The sequence below is a fragment of the Gopherus flavomarginatus genome, chromosome 8 (assembly GCF_025201925.1).
Source record: "Gopherus flavomarginatus isolate rGopFla2 chromosome 8, rGopFla2.mat.asm, whole genome shotgun sequence".
Taxonomy (NCBI): domain Eukaryota; kingdom Metazoa; phylum Chordata; order Testudines; family Testudinidae; genus Gopherus; species Gopherus flavomarginatus.
Window position 1 is genome coordinate 5,418,430 of NC_066624.1, and position 19,223 is coordinate 5,437,652.

At 38.4% G+C, this 19,223-nt stretch overlaps 1 protein-coding gene across 1 annotated transcript in view; it reads right to left on the reverse strand.

Moving 5' to 3' along the window:
* The window catches only part of MAP7D3 (MAP7 domain containing 3), a 59,022-nt gene that overhangs the window by 23,284 nt on the left and 16,515 nt on the right, over nucleotides 1–19,223 (reverse strand). Inside the window, 6 exon segments of the mRNA XM_050964410.1 lie at nucleotides 508–606; nucleotides 1,041–1,139; nucleotides 7,011–7,112; nucleotides 10,733–10,762; nucleotides 13,205–13,319; nucleotides 17,813–17,976. Coding sequence (XP_050820367.1) covers nucleotides 508–606; nucleotides 1,041–1,139; nucleotides 7,011–7,112; nucleotides 10,733–10,762; nucleotides 13,205–13,319; nucleotides 17,813–17,976 — 609 coding nt within the window.

Genomic DNA, 19,223 nt, shown 5'->3' on the forward strand with positions numbered 1-19,223 from the left:
GTGTCTTGTACTTTTAAGGATGGATGTAAAGAAAAGCAGAGACACAAATGAGAACTGATTTCCCCCCTAACTTGGGGGCACTAAACTCAGTCCAGCAGCAGGAACAGAGAAGTTGCTTGTAAACTGAAAAACTAACAGAGCTTTTAAAGCCAAACAGAAAAAGATACAGGAAAAAATATTAACGTTTAAAGTGAAATGATTTCTTCAGCTTAAATTTATCAAGACTATCTTTCTAAGCTTTAGCTCTTTGACTTGTATATATAATGGTTTTGCTCACCTACTTCTAGCATGATTAAGTATAATTCACAAAAACCCTGACAGGATTTTTTGTCAGAGACAAGAAATTTAAAGAATTTAATCTTTACTACTAAATAACTAGAATTCTCACTGTTTCCAGATGTAGAGGAACCAGAAGAAACTACTCAAGTAACGTAATCCTATCCAATTTTACTGTGCATTGCTTTTAAATAGCAAGATTAGGATTCAGTTTTATAAATAGCTAACCACCTGGTCTTTCTTCCTTTTTCACCTTCTCTAGTTCAGGAGAAGAATGAGGTTTACTACTTATTCTATTCAAAGACGTGCTCCTCTTCTTTTCTGTTCCTCCTAGAGACCAAGCGCAAAGGAATATTATTTTTAACAAGAGATTTGCATAGTTGATTTCCTGAATTGCCCGCTCCCTTTCTTTAAAAAAAAAATTTTTTTGCCAAAAATACCTATAAACCAGAATTGTTAATCATTATGTAATACTTCGGCCACACAAGTTGTACCTGTTGGTTTACTTCTCACCCACCCCAAGTACAGCTTCAGAGAAAACACACTTGCATATAATTCTGGATACAATGTTTGATATTGCTAGTATGTGAGTAATGATACCAAAGTTCAAATGGTCACATTATGCGCACAATAGTCTACACTGTTCAGAGTGAAAGTATTTCTAAACAAAGTTTGGAAATTTCAGTTTAAACACAATTTAAATTTAAGAAATACTCAATTTGCTAACCCCTACTTTAAATTAAAAAAAAAAAAGTTTCCTGCACCTTTCTGTTCCACCTGTGAACCTTTCAGTGATGGCTGTTCAGACTGAAGAGAAACTTTGTTACTCAGTCTGTTTAATGAAGCACTTCTCTTTGTGGTACCTGTAAGTGACAGTGCAAATTACATGATTACATTTTATATAGAATCCTAAAGTGTTCCTTTAACCACCTACCCCTCTTTTCTATATACAGTATAAGCCATAGTAGCATAACCAAATCTGATTGATTTATGAACCATACAGAACCACCTTGTGGCAAGAAATAAAAAGTGCATCCTCAAATAATTGGAGAGCACAAATAATCATTTTGAATCCTTAAATTTTTAATTGATACACCAAATTTCTGTTAACAATAAATAAATAAAGACAGACAGACACAAATCAATCAAGATTCAATAAAGTAGTATATGATAAGGCTCTAGATAAACTGAAGAAAAATGTGTTTGATTGAACTGATTTAAAAACAAGTTAATTTAAGAGTATAAAAATATCTATCTGGTCACTATTATCAGGAATATAAAGAGTGCTTAAAACAGGAGAAGTTCTACATAAATACATATAGGTCTTAAAGGCATAAAACAAGGTTAATCTGAATTATACTATTACATAGAACAAAACTGCTTTGAAAGCACATCCCAGTGTGCAAAATGGTTGTTATATTTTGACAGCTGGGTTCTAGTGGTGGGAGGAACTTGAAATCTCATATTTCAGATTTTCCCTATGTAAGTACAGTTAAGGCAACTAATAAAGAAAAAATGTTAAATCAGATTAAAAATTTTTTTAAAAATCCCAGCATCTCAGACGACAATACATCAGGCTGGGCCCAGCACACAAGTTACAACCATCCTATGTGGGCACCTCTCTGAAGCTGTGATGGGACACAGAAGAGTTACAGCAGAACCTGAAGAGCTGTGCACATTCCATGCACCATTCACCTAAAGATTAGCTGCTCTCTGGAAGCCAGATCAAGAGTGTATAATTGCTCTGACCCGTTCGGCTGGTATAAGCAGAATCTTGGAGTCATGATCTAAATCTCTCTTTGTTGTTAGAGAAAATAAAGGTGAGTACTGGACATTTTCCCCAAAGAGTCTGAATATTCACACCGTTTCAAGGCAATTGAACTTGTATTCCTACTCTGTGGTCCACCAAGGGCACCCACTTAATATTTCCGGCTCTCAGTCATCACCTCTCTTGGGCAGAGACCCACATCTCACTCTCCTATAACCAGAGATTATGAGGCTATACAGCACCCTGCCTCACACTGTGATATCCCCAGCAAGTCAGACTCCCTAAAAGGCCAGCATCGGTGCTTTCCTTTTCTCTCAGGGCTTGGCTACACTGAAGAGTTACAGCACTGGTGGTGGCTTTACAGCGCCGTAACTTACTCCCAGTCCACACTGGCAAGGCACATACAGCGCTGTATTCCCCTGGACAAGGAGAATAAAGAGAACAGCGCTGGTGCTGCAGTGCCAGTGTAAACAGTGATTAATATTACTACGCTGTAACTGACCTCTGGAATTTTCCCATAATGCTTTTAAGTAAAGATAACACTCTTTGTTTTGTTGTGAATCGGGGCTCCCAGAGCTGCTTATCTAAAAAACAAACACAGCTATTGTTTGCTCGAGCAAAGGCAGGCAGGGGGATGAATGTCCACAGCTAGTGTTTGCTTGAGCAGAGAATCAGCGTGGCTTGCGGGGGTGGCGGTGGGGTGTCCGTTTCGGAGCAGCAGCTTATCTGGTCTGTGAGGAAAAAAAACAAAAGGCTATTACATTTAGTGAATGAGAGAGGGGTGGGGGAAGGGATCGGAACTTGCAAGGCAGGGAGCTGACACACAGTGTCAGCTCCAAAAATCCACTTTGTCTCCCCCACACTCCCTATCACACTCCACCCCACTCCTCTCTTTTGAAAAGCACGTTGCAGCCACTTGATTGCTGGGATAGCTGCCCACAATGCACCATTCCCAACACAGCTGCAAATGTGGCCACACTGCAGCGCTGGTAGCTGTCAGTGTGGTCACACTGCAGCGCTTTCCCTACACAGCTGTACGAAGACAGTTTTAACTCCCAGCACTGTACAGCTGCAAGTGTAGCCAAACCCTCAGATGGATTTTACCAATGTATTGTCCGCAATTACAAGATACCACACAGCTCCTTCTAGGCATGCATATTTATTCTTAAGGGAAAAGCATTACAGATAAAACATTAAAACAATAAAATAATCTTCATGCATGTAAAAAAAAACCTTACCACAGGTTACCCCCAACTCCTACTGCAACCTAGAGCTTTGATAGGTTTTAGTCCTTCAAAACCCACAGCTGGGTTTTCCCTGTGGTTACAAGTTCATCCATCTTAGATCCAGAACCAGAAAGAAGACTCCGAATCAGTTTAAGCACTTGCTATTTATCTAAAAGTTCTATCGTAGTCTGGTGATATCTAGAGAATCCAGTCTGAACCAGACTATGCAAGCCTCCATAGGACATGATATCTCTCTGGAAGTGTTATAACCTGAGTGATTTGCAATAATTAGCCCCTACTGTTTTCATTTTCTGAAATAGCTATAGTACGTCATTTAGAAAAGAAAAAATCAAATGCATAACTACAGAATAGGGAATAACTGCCTACTGCTTCAAAGGATCTGTGGGTTATAGTGATCTACAAACTGAATATGAGTTATTAATGTGATGCAGCTGCAAAAAAAGGCAAATATGACTCTGGGGTGTATTAACAGGAGTGTTGTATGTAAAACACAGGAGGTAATTGTCCCATTCTACTCGGCACTGGTGAGGCCCCAGCTGGAGTACTAGGTCCAATTCTGGGCACCACAGTTTAGGAAAGATGTGGACAAATGGGAAAGAATTCAGAGGAGACAACAAAAATGATGAAAGGTTTTAAAACCTGACCTATAAGGAAAGACTGAAAGAAACTGAGCAAGTTAGTCTTGAGAAAAGACCAAAGGGCAACCTTATAAAAGTCTTTCAATATGTTAAGGGTGGTGATAAAGAGGATGTTGATCAATTGTTCTCCATGTCCACTGTAGATAGGACAAGAAGTAATGGGCTTCATCTGCAGCAAGGGAGATTTAGGTTAGATACCACGAAGAACTTTCCAACTAGAATGGTAGTTAAGCTCTGGAATACGCCTCCAAGGAAGGCTGCGGAGTTCCCATCATTGGAGGTTTTTAAGAACAGGTTAGACAAACACCTATCATAGTTGCTCTAGGTTGGTCCTGCCACAGAACACAGGGCTGGAATTGATGACTTCCAGCCCATTTGTAGGATTATATGATTTCTCTTAAGCAGCTTAATATAATAGTGTTTCCCAAAAATACTGGAGGAAGTTGCTCTGTCAGAGTTTCTGTTACAGAACGGCAGTAGGTTTAGTAGAATCCCTTTTGCCTGATAATTTATTAAATATTTTTTCCTTTCTGTGCTAGAGTACATATAAACCAACATTTTATAAACCTCTTTGCTTCTGGTTCATACCTAGAGCCTAATCCTACAAACAGAGATATTATATATAATATATATATAAAAAAATAAAAAACACACAATTCTAATTACGAGTAATCCCAGTTGAAGTCTGGGACAATCACACATGTAAAGTTACCCACATGTATATCTGTTTGCAGGATTGAGCCCTTAATCTGTCTTCACGTTAGGCTTCAGAAAAAAATGTTATCCTTTCTCCTCAACTTATACATGATTTTTGGAACAATACAGGGACAGTAATTTCTGGAAGGAGGGAAGCAGTCCGCTAGGACTGCCCTCTAAACATGTTAGCATAGCATTGCAGAGGGTTCAGAGAAAGAGATTCAGAGGGTTAGCCTTGAGAACATAAAAGAAAAAGGACGTTATTTGTTGTGGTGGAATTAATTTTTAATTTTCTCCTCTAAAAGCAGAATAGCGACCTTCCTAGTATTACTATCAGCTTTTTGGTCTGGAAAAGGCATTATGACACATACTTCATAGGAGGATTGCAGTCAGACATAGAACTATAGCATTATTGGTAATATTTACTGGTGCTTGTTCAGTTGTTTTTTTTTTAAATAAATCACTTCTGTCTGAAAACGTACTTAATGCTACACGTAACACTTATGTCCCCTATAAAAAAAAAAAGGAGAAACATTAATTCCAATTTTCCCAGTTTGTTTACTTTATGCATTTGATAGTATTTCCCCTATTGGTATGATTTTACACAGCAACTGGAGAAAACCTTTTAAAAATATAAAATGACTGTAAAACCACTAAAATTTGCAGGGGGACACTGGAACAAGCGTTATATCAGCAACTCATTTTTAAAAACTGAGTGGATTTCAGGTTGATTACGTCCCTCAGCAGTAGTAGGCTCAGCAGTGTTTACCCCAGGGTTTTGGAGAGAACAAAGATAAACATCAAGAAAACAAGCAATGCTCCGCCCTGGGAAAAAACTAAAAGCTTATGTACATCATTAAAGAGTTTGTAAGGTGCCGTAGTTTAATACAGTGGATTTCAACCTGTGGTCCGCAGACCCCTGGGGTTTCACAGACTACGTCTAAGATTTCCAAAGGGGTCCACACTTTCATTCAAAAATTTGTAGGGGTCTGCAAATGAAAAAAAGGCTGAAAATCGCTGGTTTAATACCTTGGAACTAATGGCACAGGCATTCTGCATGGCTAGTATGAAGATACATCCCATGAAACCACAATCCCCAAGGTCAACGTGAAAAAGGGAATAGCAGAATTTTCACACTTTTTTGCCCGTTTTATGATACAATTGTACATCATACAAAGTATCAGGGCTCTACAATATGTAAAGCATGAGTTCAGGGCCATGCTACAGATTTTTAATGCCAAGATGCAAATTTATTTTTGTTGTGAATATGCAACCAAATATCTGAATTTATTTCACTCAGGAAAATACTATATATACTCTATCATAACCCTCCCCAGATGGATAAGCAAAAATGGAAAAATTTTTATAAGCTGTTCATAAGCCGACCCTATAAGTCAGGGGTCAGCAAACTTTGGCTCCTGGGCCATCAGGATAAGCCACTGGGGGGCCGAGATGGTTTGTTTACCTTGAGCGTCCGCAGGCACAGAGGTAAACCTAAGTAAACAGTGTCCCAGCGCGCCAGCTGCTTACCCTGATGGGCCAGGACAGCAACTGGTGGGGAAATTTTTTGAGGGGTGGAGAGAAGCTGGGAGTCAGGAGAGTAACCCCTGTGACCACCCCCCACATGACCTCACCCCTAGCCTAGGACCCTAACACTCTCCCCATTCTATCCCTTCCCACCTTATCTGGGGAGGGTCAAGGCAGGATGTCTCTGAACTGGCCACAGCCGGCTCAGGTGGGCTGGGCCACGCAGCGCGGCCGCAGCCTGCCAGCCCCGGAGCTGCAGCTGCTTTGGAGGCTGAGGGGAGAGCATACCGGCCAGAAGCGGAGAGACTCTGGCCCCGCCTCTTCCCTTCTGTCTCAGCTGGCTGTGCTGCCTCTCCTTGCGCCCTCTGTTTGGGGGAGGGGCTGTGTCCCACCTCTCCCTCTCTAAACCCATTCATAAGCCGACCCTCTTCTCCTGTGCTTCCCTTTTTTACTACAAAAAATTTGGCTTATGAACGAGTATATACGGTAGTTGTCTTCTGTGCAATTTAAAAAAATACCCAATTACTATGTTTAGTATTATCTAAGTCTGAGATTTAAGGCATGCAAACCCTTAGAATTGGTGTGAAACGGTTAATTCATAAATCGTTCATCAAGATTTGGCTTTAATAAAACTGAATCCTAGAAATATGAAAAGTGATCTTTACTATTACTCTCCTGCTGTAACATAGAGATCACAACCAAGGATTGGGTCCAAAGACCTGCACAGTTTGCTGGATTAATAAATTGGGTAAAATGCATTTGAGATCACATGAGCAATGAATTAACAAATAGGTCGGAGGAACAGTACACATTATCTACCTTCAAGAAACTCCCTCCCAAAAACCTCAACACACTTACTCCGATCAGGAGAGTTTAGAAGTGCTGCAGAAGATGACAAACGTTTGTTCATGACAGCTTCTGTTTGTTTGAGGTTTGCTGTGGATGTGGAACGTTTGTTGGCTGCAGAAAAAAACGTTTATTTTAGCATTAATCTTCAGTCAGAAAAAGTGTCCTTTAACGTATTTCTCTGGAGATAAATTTGGAAGTGCAAGTATTACTTCCCAAAGCCCTTTCCAGTTCTGCTCCCATTCTTTTACACAGTACTTCCCACTCAAGGATCTCAAAGCACTTCACAAACAATTCATAAATCAAAAATCTTTTTGAGGTAGGTAAGTATTTCCTGGTAGTGCATGCTAAAAGTAGCACAAACCAGTATGGCAAAATCCTAAAATTCTGCACATTATGTTGCATGCATATCAAATGTTAATGGCAAAGCTGGTTAACTTATTAGCAAATAAAGCCATACTAAAGGGAAAATAAGGATACTAACCTTGGAAGGAGCTTCTTTTCCCTTTTCAAAAGGCTCCCCCAACATGCTATGGCAGTTTCCTCTAGAAGCAGCCAATATATGAGAATCTGACTGGATTGGCCTGCATGTATGTATGTGAGTGAGCAAGTGTACAAACCCCAGAACTGCTACATTGCTACCCTCTCTGATATACCAAGAAACTGCTTTAAGGAGGTGCGAAAGGACAGCAAAGTAAGAGCAGACTGAGAAGTTTCCTTTTTTAGGACATTGCACTCTCACAGCATGATTTGAAAGATCTACTGCATAGCACCTGAATAGGAAATACCAGAAATGGAGATTTAAGTTTGGGATACTTTTTCTAAGGCAGACACAAAGGTTATTTTATAAGGGAGGATGGCAGAGAACTGGGATAGCTGCAACAGCTTTTGGAGTTTTTAGATGAACTTCAGGAATTTTCTAAGGGAAATTACATCCATGAATAGTTATTTTCTATCACTTCCTTGCTAATCCCCTTTCCTTATTATTATTATTTTTTTAATATAGGATATGTGCTAGGAGTGGGATTTTCAAAAACACATCGCAATAGCCTGACTATTCACATGAACTTATTATCAAAAAGTCAACTGACTCCAAGTATGAGTGATATACAACATTGTAAAACTAAACCTTATTAGGAACAAGGGGATACGTACGTGGTATTTGCATTTCCATTTGCAAGAAAGCTTTAAGTTACACCGATCGTTTAAAATTCTAAAGAACTCTACTTAACCTGTCTGGCCGACACAATTTTAATGACTTGATAAATGGCTTCAATTATTTAGTCTGGCCATTAGCAGGAAGAATTGCTTCTGAAGTCCTAGGCAATTATCTGAGAAAAAATTTTCATTGTATCAAATCAATGGTTTCTTAATTACTGGTATGACTTCCTTCTGTGTTGTAGGATTTTCTTTGGAAAAAGAGTTATAAATCAATCATTTATATATGAAAAACTGCAAGAACTGAGGCAAGTGTGCAACATAATGCCAGAGTATTTTTTCAATGTGCACACAGGGCCTACGTGGGTACTAGAGAGTGTGGCATCAAACTTCATATTCTCTAAAGGCATGCACTTGTGTCTCAGGCACTTCATCATCTGGTTTTGTGATAGAGAACTGTTCTCAACTGCTGGGATTTCACCGTCAAGGACTATGTATTTTATTATGCAATGTTGCCATTTCTCCCAGGCTTCCTGACAACAGAATCTAACCCTGCACCAAGTGGAAAGCTCTATAAACTGGCATTTCTCCCGCACTCAAACTCCCTCCCAGAGCTTGCATCCTCCCCATGCCCAAACTCCCTGCCTCTTAGTTAACCAGCATTTTTCACTTACTGGTACTCTCCCAGTCCCTGAACATGCCGGATAAAACAGCTTTTACTGTAAAATGCTTGATTGTGGGTTTGGTTTTTTTTTTAAATTCATTTTAAACCACCAATGGGGAGTAATCCTGAATCATGTGCATTATCTCAATGTACATTATTTTCTGTATATAGGATTTTATCTTCCGTATGTTCTTGAAATGTCTGATTATGTATGGTGCTCTTTTCAGTACACTTGTGAATACACTGCTATCTCGGCCAGAGATTTACCTTGCTTGATCAAGAGTTCTAAATATTTATGTTCACATGAAAACGGTTCTGACCATGACAGAATGTGCCTGGAAAGAAAGACTGTTGGGATACATTTTCTTGGATCATGAATTACTAAACACAGAAGGCTTTTTTGCAGTATCTGGAATAGCTTTGGTCTCCCAGCATATTTAAAACCTCATCAACCTATCTCTGAATATGCCACATGAACAGACAGACAGAAGAGAATATTGCAAATATTACATAACTCTCTTCTAATGATGTTAGAGAAACTGAGACATTATTAATCAATAATGTGATAATACTATAGCAACAACAACGTTAGATACTGGGAAACAACTGGTATTAAAACATATACTCAGGATCAAGTTTAATAGAGGTGAACCAATCCAATCAAAACTGGTTAATTTTGGAGAAAACTTCCAATCCATGCGGAGGGGAGCAGGAGAAGAGGGAAAAAAAATGCGCTATGGCTGCCAGAATAAGCTGTGGCACTTAAACCACGCTCAGTTAAACTTTCATTGAGTTTTCAAGTCTCATATGGTCAGCATTATGAGACAGCTGGACTAGATTAGTATAGCTATGAGCATGCACAGATTTTTCAGTGCCGATAGACTTAGCTGGGTCTCAGATGCGGGGGCTGTCATTTTAGCCCTCAGTTACAAAAATGAAACATCCCTGATTACACATAGCTATGCTGGCAAAGGTTTGGTGAGGACATGGCCTATGTCGCTCAAGGGCATGAAGATGCATGATCCCTGATGGATGTAGATGTGCCGACAAGAGTGTCTAGTGTAGATATAGTTCTACCAGGCAATTATTTTGCTGGAATAAACTATACCAGCAAAAACAAGTTTGGCTGGTGTAAATGGTGTCCGCACTGAAAGTGCTTTTGCCAGTATAATATACCACCAAAGCCCTTCAAGTGTAGACCTGGCCTTAGAAACCATGTGAATTGCTTATAAATTAGTTCGAGTGTGTCTCAACCTGTTCCACAGAAGGCGCTAGAAAGTCAATGGAAAATGAATTTTAAAAGTTTGGAATCACTATCGCTCATTGGAATAGCTGTCACTCATTATTTCTGCAAACTCCTTCCACAGAAATTAAATGTAGTTAAAGGAAAAGGTTGCCCTATATATTTGTTTGTACTGTATCATGAAAATGTACCACGTGTGAAACGTGCTAAATTCGTGCACTGGAGAGTTTCTCCAGCTATTGTTTAAACTGTTTGCAAAGTAAATCACTGTTTATAAAATTCTGGTTTACAGAGTACCATATTAATATATATTCAGCATATATCCAGAGCCAGAAAGATTGCCCAATTTTTCCCATGCTTTATATCCTCATCCTTGAGGCACTAAACTGCAGATAATACCCTGTCTCAGACTCGATGATGATCTCGTCAATGGAAAGGCCCATCTTAATTGGCTGGGAGGAATTGTTAAATATATAGGGCATGCTCTCCACAGAGGACCCAGTGTGCTGCTTCTGCAGTGCTCTGAGCCCTGCTGGTCCAGATCCAGCAATACAGCTATATCAAAGTAACTCCCCTGAACTCCAATCAGTGAACGTGAGAATTCCAGTTCAAAAGGTTAGTGGTTAGTGTAAAGTAACAGCAAAAGGCCATTTTGGAAATCAATACTACCAGCTCCACCTTCATCTGCAGTCTGTGGCTCTGTAGAAGAACAAGGTTTGTAAGATCAATCACAAGGCTGGACACTACTTAATATAACAGACACGGGGAAAGTGGAAATAATACTTATAATTAAGGTCATTATTATTTCAACAAACACTTTATAGGACTTAAGCTCTAGATAGAGCCTGATAGCCAACACCACAATTAGTTCCAGACTGAGCATTTCTGAAACAACTCCAACACTAGAGCAGAAAACAAAAGTGAGCTCAGGTTTTTTATTTCTGCACAGTTACTTTTAAAATTCCCATTGACTCGCATGTATCTCTGTCCTTACAACCTCCCTCTCTTCAACCGGAAATTGAGACGTTATTATTAACAACTCACTACACCAAATTTGATTTTCCCTTAAAATATTTTTATTGCTCAGGAAAGTCAGGGCCTGATCATGATTAGTGCCATGCACTGTGAAGACCTCCTTTCAGTTCCCATTATTTTCAATCCATTTCAGTCATAGATGCCAAGGCCAGAAGGGACCACTGTGATCATTTAGCCTGACATCTTCCATAACACTGGCCATAGGACTGCCCCAAAATAATTCCTAGAGCAGCTCTTTCAGACAAACATCCAATTCTGAATTAAAAACACTGAGTGATGAAGAACTGACCACAATTATTGGTAAATTATTTCAATGGTTAACCACCCTCACTATAAAATGTATGCCTTATTTTCAGTCTGAATTTCTCTAGCTTTAACTTCCAGCCACTGAATAATGTTGCACCTTGCTCTGCTAGACTGAAGAGCCCATTATTAAATATTTGATTCCCATGTAGAACTTAGACCAGTCAAGTCAACCTTTAGCCTCTCTTTATTAAGCAAAATAGACCAAGCTCCTTGTGTCTCTCACTATATGGTTTGTTTTCTAATCCTTGAATCATTCTCGTGGGTCTTCTCTGAACCCTCTCTAATTTATCAATATCCTCCTTGAATTGTGGGCCCCAGAAGTGGACACAGTATTCCAGCAAAGGTAGCCAAATACAGAGGTACAATAACCTCTGTACACCTACTCAAGATTCCTGTTTACGCATCTCAGGATCACATTAGCTCTTTAGCACATATCACCACACTGAGTCAACACAGCCTTGTCGCTAAAAGTCAGCATCTATAAACGCTTTCTATATTTTGTCAGCACTTTTGCTGATGAAATGTTTCCAGCACCATGAGCGGTATTAGCTTTGTCGTCAGGAGAGCGCTCCTGCCTACAAAGCCGCATTCACACTGCCATTTGTGTTGGCAAAACTTTTGTCTTTTGCATGGGGGGAATGCAGGAGGGCTTTTTTTTTTTTTTTTTTTTTTAAGTATCTGTGAAAGACAAAAGTTCTGTCGACAACATTTCAGTGTAGACAAGCCCTGTGTCTTTCCGCTTCCCTTATCAATTTTCTAAAATGCCTAACTTCTGATTTATATGCATTACTATCAATTTCACCTCTCTTCTATTTGTTAAATATTATTAATTTTTTTTAAATAGCTGTCTTCACTTCCCTTCTAAAGCAGATTGATTAACCAGTACAGCCATCTTCCTCGATTATGGGATTGTGGCTTTTTGTGTTCTTAAATGACTCCCCATTATCATTCAGTTTCCAGACCAAAGCCTTCGTCCCAGCTGATCTGGCTCATAATTATTTTCAAGCTTTGTGAAACTTGCCCTAATAAGGGACCAAGTATACATACTACTGGTCTGGACTTAATTTTGCTTATATATTATAAATGTGATCTAGTCATGAACACTTGTACCTAAACTGCCATTAATTTTTAGTTCCATGATCAGTTCATCTTTATCTGCTAGGACAAGGTATAAAAGAATTCCCCTGTGTTGGTCACAACACTTTTTGAGTTAGGAAATTTTCAACTATAATGTTTAGAAATTCCAAACATGTTTTAATACTGCCTGAATGAGACCATCAGCATGTGTCATTCAAACTCAAGTCCCCCATGATCATGCAGTTTTTTTCCTATAAATTATAGATAAGTGATTAAGTAGGCAGGTCATCCTGTTCTACTATTCTAATGTTGGGCTTCTGATCAGCAGAAATTGCTAATTATGTCAAATTACATGATGGTTTAATAAGGACCTGTTTGAGACCAAGTACATTTAAAATGTGTAACCTCGGTGGTATTCAGCAAGGACTCCAAAGCTGAAAAGTTTGAGCATTAACCCCTGTGTCATCTTACCCATTTATTCTCTATTTAAAACATGGAGCATCATCAATTAGTATTCAAAGCAAGTCTATTAAAGGATGCATTTTCAAGGCATTTTACATGTCATAGCTGCATATTCATTATACTAAACAATAACAGTATTAAATAGAAATAATTAAAACAGAATTATAAATACTACTTTTGAATTAATCTTCAAGGCATCTTAATTATAAATGAGACAACACTATAAATTAACATATTGCACTAAATTTTAGCTACCCTTACCAGTCTTGCAGTCCAAATTTGAAGTTACAGACCCTCCCCATGACCATCTCTTTTGTCGTGTTTCCAGCCGTTGGCTCCGCTCCAAAGTACGATGCACAACTGCTTCATATCGCTCCTATTTCAAAATTATATCTCTATAAGGCTACATAAACCATTATTAAGCACAACTATGTTCAACACAAAACAATCTTTCTTCCCCAGAGAGTTTGAAATCTATCAAAAACATCTGTTTTACCAGCACCATGTGACCATAACTAATTCTAGAACAAATTTAATGGGCAAAAAGGCTGAAGACACCAATTAATCATTTTAATATAATGCACAAATATTCCTCTAATATTTCACACAGAGATGTGCTACACTGAAGTGAAATTAGACTTTTAGGGTTAACACATTCAAAGTGCATTTGATCAAGAATCTGCTGTAGCAACTATGTATCAGTTCAGTTATATTATACAGAACACCACTTATTCACAGGTGTCTTGATTATCAGAGACTTATAAATAAATATAAAGTGGGAGGAAGGATTATAAAATCTCAAGTGTTTAAACTGTCAATTCTAGTTTTCCAACGAAGCAACCATTAAGGTATGAAACTTCAGAATTCTCCTGAAATAAATTACAATTGTTTAAGTGTTCAAATATTTTTGAGATTGTTTAATATATGAAGTAAACTAATAGAGATCTTTCTCTGTGAAAGAAGACCTTTAATTAACATCCCACTAGGCTTTAAAAAAAAAAGTTAGAATGTTGGCTAGAAGAAGATTTTTTTAGAAAAATAATTAATTCTCTTGTAAGCAGAGAAATCATGAACTTCAAAGCACAACTGCTGACAGAAAATACTGTTGCTAATTGAAATATCTAAATAAAAGTACATTCTTTTTTAAAAACTGTTTAAAAGTCTGCATTAACAAATATTAAGGACACTATCTTTTCGAAGTACGATACAAACATTAACCCATCTCTCTAAACATGAAGGAATTTTGCCATCGACTTCAATGGAAGCAAGATGGAACCCAAAAGAAGGTAAAACTTAAAAGGAAAACTTTATGACAAGCTGAAAGTCCGTTTTTACTTCTAAACTCTGGACTTCAGCAATAATTGTTGACATGACTAACATCTGGAACAGCACTGGAGTACAGCTCTCCCGTCTCAGGTATTTGTATCAATTGGCGGAGAAGGAAAACAAAATGCAGAACACTGAACTCCAGTCCTGTCATATAAAAAGGGTTACACAGTTCACTTTTTAACAGACCTCCTCTTCACCATCCTCAGGGTTTATAAGCATATGGGACTGCCTGGCTATGAAGATCAACAACAGAGTCATATCCTGGAATAGCTACAATTGAGAGCTCCTTCGTCAGTATTTATCAACAACACGCTACAAGATACCAAGGGACCAGTTATCCAAACAATTCTCTCTCCTTGGGACAGAAGGCTTCCATTCTCTCTTAACATGCATTTCATAACAATAGATTAAAAAGTCTTTGCATGCACTTTAGGGTTTCTTCAGTGACAAAAAACTTGGAAGGAAAGGATAAAAATGCAACAAGCTCTGAAGAAACAGGAGGTCTTGTTTGCCATGCAAAGCTTTCCAGAAAAATATTACACCTCTACCTCGATATAATGCTGTCCTTGGGAGCCAAAAAAATCTTACCACGTTATAGGTGAAAGCGTGTTATATTGAACTTGCTTTGATCCACCGGAGTGCGTAGCCCTGCCCCTCCGGAGCACTGCTTTACAGCGTTATATCCAAAGTCGTGTTATATCAGGTGCAGTTATATCGAGCTAGCGGTGTATTTGGACTGCAGATTATCTACCTCTAAAGAAAGATAAAACAACTCCAATCTGGTTTATTTTACTGACTTTTGGTACAATCTAGGACCCATATCCTGTAATCACATCCATGTGGACAGAACTCTAAGGTATCAATGACCAAAGTATCTAGACAAGGATCTACAGAACACACTGTTCCTGAGATTCTTTTAATTAATTTTATTGCAGCAGAATTTAAAGGTCCCGATCAGGGCCCTATTGCACCAACATAATGAGAGTATCTCAACAAGATTACAATCTAAGCATGGCTGCACACACAACCTATATATTTTGCATAGCTAGTAACAATGCACTTGAGTCTTAATTATTGTCATTAAACAGAACAATGTTTTTAATCTTAGTAATGAGGCTTTCATGATTAGTCTCAGGCAGGTCGCAACTAATTCTTCCACCTGTTCTCACTATGGTGATTCCTTTTTTAAGTTACCTGTGGGAGGTGACTAATCAGAAATGATTTGGCTGAAACATGAAACAAAGAATGAAAAAACATAGTTTGCTATGTCCTTTATCATCCATTGTGCTCGGTAAATCTTGAAGTGGAGGAAGAGGTCTTAAATGATTTATGTCAAACGATCTGGAAAAAGGGGTAAACAGTGAGGTGGCAAAATCTGCAGATGATCTAAAACTACTCAAGATAGTTGAGTCCCAGGCCGACTGCGATGAGCTACAAAAGGATCTCTCAAAATGAGTGACTGGGCAACAAAATGGTAGATGAAATTCAATGTTGATAAATGCAAAGTAATGCACACTGGAAAATGTAATCCCAACTACACATATAAAATGATGGGGTCTAAATTAGCTGTTAGCACTCAAGAAAGATCTTGGGAGTCATTGTGAATAGTTTTCTGAAAACATCCACTCAATGTGCAGCGGCAGTCAAAAAAGCAAACAGAATGTTGGGAATCATTAAGCAAGGGATAGATAATAAGACAAAAAAATATATTGTCTCTATATAAATCTGTGGTATGCCCACATCTTGAATACTGCGTGCAAATGCGGTTGCCCCATCTCAAAAAAGATATATTAGCATTGGAAAAGGTTCAGAAGAGGGCAACAAAAATTATTAGGGATATGGAACGGCTGCCATACGAGGCGAGATTAATAAAAATGAGACTTTTTATCTTGGAAAAGAGATGACTAAGGGGGGATATGATGGAGGTCTATAAAATCATGTCTGGTGTGGAGAAAGTAAATAAGGAAGTGTTATTTACCCTCTCTCACAACACAAGAGCTGGGGTCACCAAATGAAATTAATAGGCAGCAGATTTCAAAACAAACAAAAGGAAGTATTTCTTCATACAATACACAGTTAACCTGTGGAACTCCTTGCCAGAGGATGTTGTGAAAGCCAAGACTATAACAGAGTTCAAAAAAGAACTAAATAAGTTCATGGAGGATATTAGCCAGGAGGAACAGGGATGGCGCCCCTAGCTTCTGTTTGCCAGAATCTGGGAGCGGGTGACGGGATGGATCACTTGATGATTACCTGTTCTGTTCATTCCCTCCGGGGGACCTGGCATTGGTCACTGTTGGAAGACAGGATCCTGGGCTAGATGGACCTTTGGTCTGACCCAGTACGGCTGTTCTTATGTTCTTATTGGTAAATATCAAACACTTCATTTTAAATATTTTCTGATCGTATTTCTCATTTTCCAGCCCCTGCCTTCACTTCTTGGTTGAACGCAGTTTGTATGGGTTAGACTCTCATCATTAGGCAAAACTAGAAGATACTCTCCCAGGTGCTAGGTTCTGTGTGTGTAAATGTCTGCATCTGATCCTCTTCTAAGGAGAGGATCTGGTAACGCTCAGGTTAATATCAGTCAGGGGCTGATTTGTCAGGGATTGTTTTCCTGATAATCAAATAAATGGTTTCACCAATAGCCACTGGTGTTGCCTTCAGGCTAAACTTTCTTTGGAGAAAGTCTGAAGCTAAAAACAGTGCTTTTGTGTTCCAAGAGATGAAGTTCCATTAGACTGCAATTCCATTTTGAACCACCAACAGTACAGGACAAACATTTCTGCTTGTTTTTCAACAATGTAAATTATTTCTTTAGCTGCTGCACTGAAATACCTGGGACTTAAATTATCTTCAAATAACAAGAGCGTAACAGCATTCAAGTTAAAGAGATGCACAAGAGGAACATCGGGTAGCTGAAAATAGCACAAAATGTAAGTGTAACCAGTGTACGATGATGCTTCTAAGAGTGCAGAATGCCCATATTAGATCAGAGGGAGGACAAAGTGACAGTCATGAAAGGATGGCCAATAAATAGTTCAAAGTTGCAGACGATAACTAGATAAGGCAGAAAGTAGTCTGATCAGCAGCACAAAAGAAGGCATCATGAGTAGTAACATAGGAGAACTGAGAGACAGTGGGAACCAGCCAGAACCCAGTCGGAAACACATTAAGTCAGGAAACCATGTTAGTTTACTAAAAACACAGCAAAACTTGTCTACAAAATGAAAGTGAAAATTTCAGGGATATTTTCACACTCTATGTTAAAAATGATTAAAGAACAAACTAAGATAACTAGCTAATGTTCCCTTTGGTACAGGGAGAGCTAGGACCAACTGGAATTAACTGTGAGACTAAATAATGGATCACCATTGAAAAAGGTAACGTGTGTGCTTTGAATACTGGAGTAGGAATTCCAACAACTTTCAAAAGAACAACTGATCAATGTACTTTATACTTTCCTTAACTAATCTATTTCACAATAAGGATATAATTTAGACAATTTTCACAATGTTACATAATAGCCATGAACAGTACCTTTTCCGCCTCTATTTTTTGTTTTCTTTTTTCTTCTACTGCAGCTCTTCTCTGTTCTTCTTTCTGTTTCTGTTCTTTCAATTTTCTCTGCTTTTCTTCCATCTGTTTTTCATACTGGAGTTTTGCTTTTTTTTCCTTTTCAAATATCTGTGTTTCTTTGGCAGCTATTCATGTTAAAAAAATTTAAATAAGTAAACTTAAATCAAACTTTAAAAAGTATTCACAAATACTACAATTGACAAAGATGAAAAGCATATTAGTCCACCTCTACAACATAACATTCTAGCTGATCTAATTCAGATGTATAGTTAATCTTACATCTTAATCAAATAATGTTGCATGTGACCTAATCTTCCATTCCATTGTGTCCCCATCTCTGGGAACAGACTGGAACTTTTTCTGAAGTATTACACTTTATGATCTGTATGTAAGTTCATAGAGAACGTACCTTATGCTATGCATGCTTTTGCGGTGCTGTCATAATGCATTTACCAACATTGAATTTCAAAAGTAATGCATATTGGAAAACAATCTCAACGACACACATAAAATTATGAGGTCTAAATTAGCTGTTACCACTCAAGAAAGAGATCTTGGAGTCACTGTGGATAGTTCTCTGAAAACATCCACTCAATGGGCAGCGGCAGTCAAAAAAGGAAACAGAATGCTGGGAATCATTAAGAAAGGGGTGGATAGGATAGAAAATATCATATTGCCTCTATATAAATCCATGGTATGGCCACATCTTGAATACTGCATTGTTGCCTCATCTCAAAAAAAGATACACTGGAATGGGAAAAGATTCAGAAAAGAGCAACAAAAATTATTAGGGTATGGAACAGCTTCCATATGAGTACAGATTAATAAGACTGGGACTTTTCAGATTGGAAAAGAGATGACTAAGAAGTGATATTATAGAGGTCTATAAAAATCATGACTGGTGTGGAGAAAGTAAATAAGGAAGTATTATTTACTCCTTCTCAAAACACACAAACTGGGAGTCACCAAATGAAATTAATAGGCAGCAGGTTTAAAACAAATGGAAGTATTTCTTCACACAACGAACCTGTGGATCTCTCTGCCAGAGGATGTTGTAAAGGCCAAGACTATAACAGGGTTGATAAAAGAACTAGATAAATTCATGGAGGATAAGTCTATCAATGGCTATTAGCCAGGATGGGCAGGGATGGTGCCCCTAGTCTCCGTTTGCCAGAAGCTGGGAATGAATGACTGTTATGTTCATTCCCTCTGGGGCACCTGGCATTGGCTACTATCAAAAGACAGGATACTGGACTAGATGGACCTTTGCTCTGACCCAGTATGGCCGTTCTTATGTTCTTAATATTAAAGCCTCACTAGGAAGCTGGGCATAAGAGGAAAACTTAATATGGACTTCTGTGTCGCATTTCCC